This window comes from Cryptomeria japonica, chromosome 5 (assembly GCF_030272615.1).
Source record: "Cryptomeria japonica chromosome 5, Sugi_1.0, whole genome shotgun sequence".
In the NCBI taxonomy this organism is placed as follows: Eukaryota; Viridiplantae; Streptophyta; class Pinopsida; order Cupressales; family Cupressaceae; genus Cryptomeria; species Cryptomeria japonica.
The window spans coordinates 155,313,758-155,326,022 of NC_081409.1; the positions used below are offsets into that span (position 1 = coordinate 155,313,758).

The 12,265-nt window shown below is 35.1% G+C and overlaps 1 protein-coding gene across 1 annotated transcript in view; it reads left to right on the forward strand.

The window, feature by feature from the left end:
- Window positions 1-1,549: 1,549 nt before the first annotated feature.
- The window catches only part of LOC131067633 (ABC transporter B family member 13), a 67,662-nt gene continuing 56,946 nt past the window's right edge, over window positions 1,550-12,265 (forward strand). The window contains exon 1 of the mRNA XM_058002725.2: window positions 1,550-2,238. Within this exon, the coding sequence (XP_057858708.2) occupies window positions 1,918-2,238 (321 nt within the window). The 5' untranslated portion in view covers window positions 1,550-1,917. The remainder of the gene's footprint in view (window positions 2,239-12,265) is intronic.

The following is a 12,265-nucleotide window of genomic DNA, read 5'->3' on the forward strand; positions in this document are numbered from 1 at the left end:
GCCTACTACTAGCTGCATGACCTCTAGATATACTTTCATGCACCCATTGTACATTTTGATTTGGCCCCTTTATGATTGTGGTCTTTTCTGTGGTCACACGGTTTTCCTCACCATCACAGAGTTGACCCTTTTAGATTCAAAATTTAAATTTAAATTTTGTTCAACTCTGACTAATTCATTTTCCATCTTGGGTTGACTAAATGTATAAATATACATAATTTATTGCTAGGTGTTTTTATTTAAAGGTATTTAATACATTCATTTATGGACCAAGAAGTATTTTCTCACCCTCTCTGATTCTAAGTTGTTGAACTTATGGACTTAATGCATTAAAAGGAGTCTAGATTTAAATGATCATCCCAAGAAATATGCATTGACAAAGAATGACGCCTTCAATTGTTTCATCAATTTGTTCAAAGATTCATCTAAGAGCACATTTCTCCTTGAAACACTAATGGAATCTCCTAATATTAGAGAAGACAAAAAAAGCTAAGGTGAACCAGATGAAGTGAAAAGTAGAGTTGCAAAAAATACTATATCAATTCCATAGGTGAAGGACATTTCTACAATTGTAGACTCAACTTTGATCCCCAAACTTGACCCAACATGAAAAAAACATAATACTTCAAACTCGAGGCAATTCGCAATATACATTATTGTTTCTTGATTTCAATGCATTTTAGATTTTATCATACTAGATTATATTTATTATTCAATCACGAAACTAGGTATATTTATTTTTTATTTACATTTCACATATAATTATTGTACATAATGAAAAATGTATACCAACAAATCTATCATAAAACTAAACAAAATCTTTCAACATTTTATTTAAATATGTATTTACGTGAGGAGGCAAGGAATGGAGCACAATGAAACAAGTATGCTAACATAAACTATTAAATGACCAACATACAAAAAGAATAAAAATACAATACAAATAAAATTTATGACACATAATTTTTTCTTAATAACTCTATAATATCATTGTACTGAAATAATTATTTACTTTAGTAAACAAAATAGTAAAATAACTATGCACTTTAATAAATAAAATAATAGATAATACTTCTAAAATAATTATATGATTAATGAAATAATTATGTACTTTAGGAAACAAAATAGTAAAATAACTATGCACTTTAATAAATAAAATAGTAGATAATACTTCTAAAATGATTATATGATTAAAATACAATGAATAATTTATTTCACATTACTGTGTAAGATTTATTAAATAAATAATTGTTAAACAATAAAATAAAATAACTCTAAAATAAATAAAATATCTCTCTACATTTTAAAGATAAATGTATTAAAGATATTTAATTTGAATTTCTTTTGACTATTTACACTTATTCCATATATAGAATTGTTTTTGTTTAAATTTATTTATTTATCTAATAATAGCTTTAAAAATATTATGTAAAACAAACTAACAAGTATTCCTATAGTTATGATGTAACTGAATCATTTGTTTAGCCACCCGTTAACAGGCCTTTTCAGTGCATTATATGATTTGATACTTACTTCTTCAAATTATCAAGAAAAATATTGGTATACAACTGTGATGGCAGAGGGGAAATCAGTCGCAATTGGTAAAGTGTTAGGTGGAACAATTCTTCTCTAAGATGCTTTAGAGCTGGCTAACAAAAGAATCTTGTCTGTCCATTAGATTTGCAAGTGATGCCAATAAAGGAGTGTTAAACTATATGGAGCTTAAAACAAAAAACATTGAAGCATCATCGTCAATCTGTCTGGACACATGGACTGTGAGCTTCAAGGCAATTAAATAATGGATTCCTCACATGCTCAGACATCTCACATGTTCTACGTTGGAGCTCGGAACGAAATAACGAATGTAGCTTAAACCCACTACACCAGAAGCATTTTCAGAGTTCCCTGCAGTAGCAAATGGAAGCTGCTGAAGCTCCCACTGACAAAACAATGGCTGACAACAATGTGGGCACCTTGGAGGTGGAAAAGGGTAGTGGAAAAATTCAAGATAAGGACGAGAAGTTTAAAAAAGAGACTGATTCAGTTGGAAGTGTGGCCTTGTATCAGCTGTTTTCATTTGCTGATGCACTGGACTATGTGTTGATGGCGTTGGGGACGGTGGGGGCATTTGCGCACGGGGCAGCCGTTCCTGTCTTCTTCATATTCTTTGGGAAGCTCATTGATGCCTTTGGTGCACACCCCAATGATCCCATCGCAATGGCATCTCTAGTTGGAAAGGTATGGAAGATTCAATATTCTCAGTAACTGTTAGTGCTTCTTAGTGACGAATGTAATGCACTTTGTAGCTTACAGCATCAGAGATGTCAGTTAATGTAATTTGATTATATGGATGTATTTTATTTCCTTTTAGGGGAATCATAGTTATAGGCATGTCTTTTGTGTGTCTTATATGTTCGTGCAAAGTGCTAGGAAGGGCCCCAGTCCTGAAAGTGCAGACTTGTTGGTATCTATGTGGGTAGCTATCCACAATATGTTGTGATCCTTTAGGTGGTTGATTTGTGCCACTACACAAGAAATTGTTTTGTATGCCAGCAAAATGAGAACAGTTTGCTTCACAATGGTGCTCTGTCCTAAGACGTTGCATTCCTGGTCCTCTGCTTCTGCTTTCTCTGTAACTATATCCAGTGCATACACGTGTAATATGTTCTCTACTTTTGGGCATCTATATATATATGCATAATGGTGCTCTGTCCTAAGACCTTGCATTCCTGTTCCTCTGCTTCTGCTCTGGCTAGAATTATATTCAGTATATTCACATATGGGTAATATGTTTCCCTCTTCTCGGAATTTCCACAAGCAGGGTCTCATAAGCCACAGTGGCGCCTGGCTTGTCCTTGGCGTAGAAATTTTTTTCTCACCTCTCTCCCTTCCTCTCTCTCTCTTTTATTATATATAATATACACACAGAGAGGTGCACAGCTGGATTATTTCGTTTAACTCATTTATTCTAGGACCTAGGCCACTCTTTTAAACTGCATACATTAAAGTGCATGAATAAAAGCAAGTTATTTAACTTAAAAGTGCTTTAAACAGCTCATTTTCAAAGCATTTGGATAAATACACTTAAAGATATGCACAGTTCTTAACCAGATTTTTTCATCTTCATTAAAAGCAAATTCAACTCATGCCTTATCATTCATCTTGCTTGAAGTTCGCTGAGATCTTTGTGAAAATGTCAAGGCCAAGGGCTTTGTAAAATGAGGGATGTGACAGAACTGCAGTGCTGTTTGTTTTGGGGTTGCTGTTATATTAGAGAGAGGTGTATTGGATATATTGTGGGAGGGTAGATGGATATTTTGCTTCTCATTTGGGAGGTTAGATGGTGTTTTGCTTCCTATGTAGGAAGATAGATGGGTATTTTGCTTCCTATGCAACTTGTTTGCCTTGGAAAGCCTTTTTTATACTCAATGCAACATGGTGGGTCTACTTTTGCATGTACACATATTCGTAACTAAAATATCAAACTAGGGTCTTTTGCATGGTAATTATTGTTGAATTTTTGTATCATTGATTTTTTCTGTGACTAGCAGCATGCTATCATTAGATTTAAATCTTTTGGGGTGTTTACAATCATTTGTTTTCATCTTGTCTTGGTAAAGCATATTTGTGCAACTTGTGCTTCTATGTTTTTGGTCCTAATGTTTTTCACATTTTAGTACTGTTGGTACCCAAAATTGCCACCCCCAAAAAGATTTAAAGATCGACATGTGTAGCTAGATGTTAGGTTATCTGTGTGTCATTAATTCAATTATGTTAGCTTTTCTTTCAAATTAGCCAAGTCCTTAGGTGTTGGTTTGTCTAGGGCAATTGTATGCAAGTTGCTCATCATGAAAATTACCAAGTTTTGAATCCTGACGGAAACACCAATTAAGACAGAGAAAAGAAAGAGGAAATTAAAAGAAACACTGCGGTGGTAGATGCGAGATAGAGGCAGGAAGGATTGAGGCTAAGGCAAATATTTTCCAATTCATTGAGATAGAATCATATATGGGAATTGTCTTCCAAACATAAAGTGGTCACTTCAAAGGGTCCAATATTCAAGACCAGAGGTTTCAATGAAGTTCAGAGATCAATTTTTTTTTAATAGAAAAATCTGCTTTTTGTTTTTTTTGTTGTGTCTTGGAGGGAGTAGATAAGCATTAAAATTACAATTTCTATTTTTAGAAAGTTGGTGGTGGATGGTAGAGATAAAAGATTATGAAGAAATGGATTTTAGAAAGATGAAGGCGATGATAAATGGAATTATTACTATATTCAATGTTTGAAAATGGAAAAATGGAATAAATTGAAATGAAATTCAAAGTTGTGAGTTAAATCATTTGAAAAACCTCTGCAAAAAAGCAAATGGGCACCTTGTTATGCCATTAACCCAATAACTATATTGGGACATGTGTAGCTGGCTTATGACATATGTAATCATTTCATTAGTCTCATTTGTAATTTATGCACTCAAGTTCGCCTATGTGATATGATTAGGTATCCAAGTTGGCTTGGGTGATATCCAAGGCATAGCTAGGGTATATATAGGATATAGTGAGTGTTTATTAATCATTAGAATGCAAATTGTGTTCTTATTGGAGATATTTGGAGGCTTGCCCCCTCAAAGTGGCTTATTATTCTTAAATATTTGTAGACTATTTATCATATTTTTGTCTTCTGAGAGTTTCATTACAATTGATATCAAAGCATGCTCTTGGCATCATTAAGGCAATTATCCACAATTTTTTTTTTTCAATTTTGGAGCTTGTATTACAAAGAGCAAATCTCTCTTGTTTTGGAACTTTTTTTCTTGATTTTTGTAGGATGTTTTAAGGCCATATTGGAGCTGTGACTGTCTAGATTTGAGGTCATTTGGGACGGATTTTGAGGAGTTATTGTGAAATTAGAGTTTTGACTAAATTTTCTCTAAGGCTGCAAATCAGCAAATTTCTTGTAGATTTTTTTAGAAAAGTGAGATCTAGGTCCAAGTAAGTTATAGCAAAAATTTCGAACTATTTGGATTTGTTTTGAGTGAGTTATTGTCAAAACTATTTTGGTGGCATCATGGCAAACTCTTCAACAAGAGGCAAGTAAAGGAACCATTTCACCTTAGGGAAGTCGTTTGAGAAGGGTGATCCAACTTGAACAAACAGATTCCATGGATATCCAAGCTTTTATAGATGTAGCAACTACCAAGGTTTAGGAGGAGCTCTTGATACTAATGGCTCAAAAAGAAGATATCAATGTGTAGAGTGTGAAAAATGAACCACTACGAAGGGTAATCAAACCCTTTGAGGATCCGAGTCCCAACTCTCCACTTGGAACAAACCCTTAGGTAACTACGACCTCTGAGCTTGTTCACTATTAAAGGGGATGAGCATTTAACCAACTAAACTAACTAATTAAACTATTTAGTTCAAAGAGAAAGAAAGTACATGCCACATAGACCTTCTTGATAGCTTTGTGAGCTCTCTATCCTAGACACACGTGTGGGTCAAGGACGACAATAGGTGCGCAAGCGTCCAGTATGGAGCAAACCCAAAGACTAGTACTAGAAAGAACAAAATGACATACACTACATTTTGTAAGCTAAATGCAATGAAAGTATAGAAAGTAGATATTATAGAATAGAATTAAAGCATTAAAAAGACTAGGAGGAAGGAAAGGAATGTTACCGAAATCCATGAAATGAAACTCCAGCAAGAACAATGGTCTTCTTCACTGGAACCTGCACACACAAGACCAGGACAAAATATTTGGGTGGCTGCGTTTAGAGCTTTACCTCAATCAAACTCTTGCTTTGGTGTTTCCACCTCCACAAATAGCCTATAGATGGGATTGTAGACAAAATAGATAATTTAGAAATGGATGAAATATATTGATATGCTAATATAAAGAATATGAATCAAACACAAAACTTAGAAAGTTACCCTCTGGCAAAACCAGAAGCAATGTGGCTTGTTGGAATGAGGAATGGCAACAACCTTCGAGTTGAAAGAGCTTTGTTGGTGGCAATGGCGTAAGGTGGTGGAGTTGTGAATGGGACAAGCACAATAATGGTGGATTGGTATGTTGGTGTGTATGCTCAAAAAGTATAGAATGCAAGAGAAAGTTACCAAAATGCAATAAGAGAGTTTTTCAGAGAGAGAGAATTAAGTTAAAAGGCAAGTTTTAAGCACTGGTAGTCATCTTGACATCGATGCAACTGCAAAGTGCATTACATTGCCAAAAACAGAGTGTAACGTCCCAACAACCACCTTTAGTTGTGGGACAAAAGTGTGGTGTGTGGATGTCTCCACGACGCACACATGTCTAAGCACAATCTGGACCTAATGGTTGGGGAATTAAACATGATGGGTGGCAAGGATGGTTTGTGAATTAGGATTAAGGTTAAGGTTTGATTATTTTCTTTAATTCAACTAAAGAAAAGACTCGTCATGTGGAATTGCACAGGGTGCAATTTATGACGTTACACAATGAAAAATGCACACAATCACCCTCTCTCATAACCTCTATGGATGCTTGGCAAGTAGATTCACGCCACAGGACTTGGGAAGATGTATTTTTGAAAGGACATGATTCTTTTAGGAAATATATCTAAAGTTGAATTCTAACCAATTCTATGGCTTGACACTTCACACCAAAGATCCAATTCTATGGCTTGAATTATTAGTGAAAGTTTGATGGAAAGAATCCAACCAATTGGTTCAGCCAAATGGAGCAATTCTGTGCTTATCATTATATTCCATGACAACAAAAGGTTGCAACGACATCCTTATATTTGGAACCAAACCGATTTATTTGGTATCATTGGTTGTGTGAAAAAAAGAAAAAGAGGGGATGTGTTGTCACATGGTCTATTTTCCAAGAGGAGCTCACTCCACATTATGGTGACAATCATATGGATAGTTACTTAAGCCAACTTGCTGAATTAAAGAAAATAGTGTATTATATTCATCAATTCCTTTAACGGTGGAGAATATTGTAAAGGAAAATTTGAAGGAATTATTTTGAGTGGGTTTAAAGGAACACATCAAATACTTCCATTCGGATTCTATGTCGCAAGCAATGATTATGGCAAGGCAAGTAGAGGAAATTTTTTGTAGCCAATAGAAGGCAAGGTTCGATAAACATAAGAGATAGAAGCACTCTTAAACAATCACTCCCTTAGCTTACAAAACTAACTCCACAACAAATTGAAGAGACGAGAGCTAAAGGGTGCTTTAACTATGATAGCATGTATAGTTGAGGACTCAAATGTATTTAATAGAAAGTGTTCTATGTTGAAGGATAAATTGAGGAGGAAGAGGAGGAAGATGAAACATTCAAGGGCACCAACAAGACATGTGAGGAATTGGGAGATACCAACTCAGCCATTTCTTGTCATGTACTTCCTGGAATTAGCGCACCATAGATTCTCAAGGTAGTGGGTTTCTTGAAGAGAGAGAGAATAAAATGTTGATAGACTTAGGAAGCACTCACAACATCATCAACAAGAAGTTAACTACTTGTCTAAATTGCTTTATATGTCTAGCTCTATAATTTCAAGTCCTAATTGCTGATGTGGGTATCATCAGTTGTTTAAAGAAAAATAATAGCATTAAATTATCTATGGGAGATTATCATCTTAATTGCCCAATGTTTGCTATCTCCATGGATGCAACATATGTTGTTTTGGGACTAGAGTGCTTACCACATGGGGGACTATTGAGATGAACTTCTAGTAGCTATTCATGTGCATTCACTTAGAAGGAAGGACAATAGAATTGAGAGGGGTGCATGCAAGACGGTAAACTCTCATCAAATGCAAAAGATGGAGGATTTATGGCCCAACTATTTTTATTAGAAAAATATCAATCAAAGGCTTCTAAAGCATTGAATAGTTTTTGGAGAGATGTTGATGCAGGAGCATTTGGGCTCACAAGCAAATCCTGCATCACCAAAAACATATTCTCTTTTTATTGGCTAATTTTGCATTTTTGGTGTAGGTTGGGCTTCAAGAGCATTTTGTGATGTGTTGTGAGGATAAGATCTTCATTTAACAAGACTTGGCTTCTATTTAAAAAATCAAAGGCAACTAGGTTGTTTGATGTGATTATATTACATAATTTCAAGGTTTGAAGGGTTGAAGGGGTCCATTGGCATGTTAGATGGAACCTGTAAAGAATTATTGATATTTTTCTTTTCAGTTTTGATGCCTAGAAAAGTTTTCATAAGAAGTGACTTTTGGCATTCCATTCTTGTCTTATTCTTTCAATTTGGGTGCTTAAAATGGAAGGAAAAGAGTGATTTTTGGAAATATAATTAATGAATTTTCAATTACCAAGGGAACATGGCTTGGTTTAATATTTTTTTCATTTTCCAAAGGCATCTATAAAACAAAGGCATTTTATATGGTGAAGCAACATTAACAGCACATTTTGGAAGCAAAACTATGTTTTTATTCCATTCTTTTAAAAGGAATTTCAAGGGTCAAGTTATGGGAAATGTAAGAGCAGATTGGTTAATTTTTGCATTTTTCGTGTAGGTTGGGCTTCAAGAGCATCTTGTGGAGTATTGTAAGGATAAGATCTTCCTCTAACAAGAATTGGCTTCCATTTTCAAAAATCAAAGATTACTAGGTTGTTTAATGTGATTATATTACATAAATAAAGGTTTGAAGTGGTCCATTGGCATGTTAGAGGGAACTTGGAAAGAAGAATTAATATTTATTTTTATTTAATTTTGATTCCTAGAAAAGTGTTCATAAGACAAGTGACTTTTGGCATTCCTTTCTTGTCTTGTTCTTTCAATTTGGGTGCTTAAAATGGAAGGAAAAGATAGTGTTTTTTGGAAAAATAATTAATGAATTTTCAATTACCAAAGGAGCATGCCTTGGTTTAATATTTTTTTCATTTTCCAAAGGCATCTATAAAAGCAAGGCATTTTATATTGTGAAGCAACATTAACAACACATTTGATTTGGAGGTGAAATTCCTATGTTTGACGTAGACTTTGATGCTTGAGGACTTGTGTTTGTCATACATTGGAACTAGGAAGCCAACGTAAGCTATTTGTTGACTGACACCTTATGTTGTAGGTTTGTCAAATGTATGTTATTTGTTGAGTGAATTGATGTTGTTGTTCAAGAGGAATTGGTTCAAGTCGTACAATGTAATTCAAACGATGAGACCGTTGTATGGTGATCTTCAAACACTATACAATGTAGAAATGGGGCTGCCATATGGTAAAATTTAGTCGTTGTTTGGTGTGTGGAGCTAGTCCTATGATGGAACAAAGTGCCTGCTGTACAATGAACTCAAGGAGCTGCCTAGTCGTACAAAGAATTTGCCTTGTGATTTTGAATTACCTTTGTCGTGTGATGTTTAGATACCTTTGCTTATGGTGTTGTACAATGGGGAAGAATGGAGGCAGTACAGTGGAATTAAAAATTGATGGTAGAAGCCATACGTTATGTGGAAGTTGAATGATTTTATGTGTTCCCCTTATTGAAAGAAACTTTACTTTATTTTGTCATACGATATGATAATAAAGTTGCTACTTTATAATTGGTCCTCATATAATTCTCACTAAGATTCAATATTTCAATATTAATTTTTTGCTTTTTCCTCACAACTTTATTATTTTCTAATTTTCTTTTCTTTTTCTATAAATTTTATGTGAATTTGATTTGAATTGACCAAAATTTGTATGCTCCACGTTAAATATTTTTCTCTTTATACTCTCTCATGTGATGCCGTAATTTTGCATGCTTTCATCGGTTGCTCTTCACTGAGATTGTAGCTTTGATAAAATTACAATTCGATGGGAATACTTTAATAATCCTCTATTTTCGCAAATGAAATAGGCCATGGAGAGAATTTGTTTCATCCTTCGAACATGATTGTAACTCTAGAATTCCTTTGTTGTTTGGTTCCATTGGACCTTGATTCTCCGTCCATTCTTCTCCAAAATTTGAATTCGATGAATTCTTCACTGACTGCTTGGTTTTTCAAATCAATTATATATTTCCGAACCGTGTTCTCAATGGAGACTATATTCTTTTTCTAGTCGCGATCAGCTTTGGTTGCTACCAGCCAACCCCAACCCAACAATGCATAGTACAGTTTTTTCCTTAATGAGATCACCACAAAGTTCATTAAAAATGTTTGGGTTCCAATAATTACCTTTTGTCCCATAAAACTTCAAGTACCTTAATACCTTATTGATCTGCACCCACTAGTTGAAAAGTTGGGGGCCAAATAGTTGGCTGGCCAAGACTTTTCCAAGTGTCTTTTGGAAGTATGTTCACAACAGACCTACCATCAACAATTGTATTGGTGAGATATCTTCCAATGATCTCTATATTCACCACCATTGGTTTCTTTGCTGTGTTAATTGTCAATAATAGTGGATCAATCACTTGGTTGTTTGACAATGGAGGTTTGATTATTGGAACTTCATTCTCACTAGATTCCAATTGGGTCTTGTTGTGACCATTTCACACATCGCCCCATCGCAAATGGGGACCCCCACATTTGCATCAGAGGGGTATAGGTGGTCAAAAGGCTAGGTGGATAACCTTGTGTGAGGTGTGAAATGAGTAAGTTAGAACCTTCATTTCATGTGCATGCCCTCAGGAATGTACTTCATGACCATCACCCTTGGAGCGAATTCTCTTAAAAAGCCTTATTTGAATGTGAATTAGAGCATTTGAATGAAAATAGTGAGCATGGTTTTGATTTGAGATCACCTCATTCTTTAGAGCGAAGTTTCTTTCATGTGCTCCATGATAGGAGCGAATTTTGCATTTTAAGTCTTCATTAGGTAAATTTGACATGTTTTGAGAATGAAAGCTTGAGAAATCTAAGGATTGACATTACAATGATGAAGGAAGGGTTTATTTTGGTTTTCAATTCACCTTCAAGGCAGAAGGAGCAAACTTCACCTTCATGAACTCAACCACATGAGCGAACTTCACAACTTGAAGAAGATGAGCGAATTTTACCTTGAACAATATAGAAGCAAACTTCACAAACTAAGAAAGGAGTGGTTTTAAGGGCAAGATCGAAGGCAAAGTTCAAGAGTCACTTCATGTGATGGATGATAGGATCTAACTTCATGTGCTTGGTGTGAGAAGCGAACTTCACAAATTCGAGTACATGAGTGAACTCAAAAATCAGCCCACATGAGCGAACTTCAGGAATTGAGCTACATGAGCGAACTTCATAAACTCAAACACATGAGCGAATTTCAAGGATAAGCCTACATGAGCGAACTTCAGGAATCAAGACATATGAGCAAAATTCATGTTTTGGCATACATGAGCGAACTTCATGAACTCAACAAGATGAGTGAACTTCATGATGGAAGGGGGATGAGCGAATTTCATATTCAAGCACCTATGAACGAAATTCGTGATGGAAGGGCAAAGGAGATTTGAAAGCATTTGCCTTGAGTTGATTCGATTTGAAACAAACTTCATAAAATCAATGACATGAGCGAACTTCAAGATTTCATATGGATGAGTGAATTTCATGTTCAAGCACTTAAGAGAGAACTTCACAACTTGAGCTATATGAGTGAACTTCACAATTTGAGGGACATGAGTGAATTTCACAAAATGGAGTATAAGAGTGAACTTCATGTTCTCAAGAGGATGAGCAAACTTCAAAAATGAAAATACATGAGTGAACTTCACAAATTGGACTACATGAGCGAACTTCATGTTTTGAGCTATATGAGCGAACTTCAAGGATTAATCCCCATGAGCAAACTTAAAAAATCAGTGCACATCAGCGAACTTCAATAATCCATGCATATGAGCGAACTTCATGATTAAAGGGAGATGAGCGATTTCAATGTCCAAACACCTAAGAGTGAATGCCATGAACGAACTTCACAAATTAGCCTAGATGAGCGAACTTCAAGGATCAACATAGATGAGCGAACTTGCCCAAAACAAGATACAAGGCAGCTAATAGATCATTTCCTAGAGCTAATTTGATACTTTAGCATGCCTAAAAGAGAACAATTTTGAATTTAAGATGATGAAAGGCGAGTAAGAAGTTAACTTCATGTTTGGAGCTACATGAGCGAACTTCATGTTTGGAGGTAGATGAGCGAATTTGTTAAGATATAAAGGATAGTTTAGTCTTGATTTGAAATCAACTTCAAGAATCAAGATTGGATGTTTGGAAAGAGTCATTTTGAGTTGAGAAGATGGAAGGTGAAAGTTCAAAGATCACTTCATGTGAAGCAAGGTCAAGGGGAACTTCATGACCTA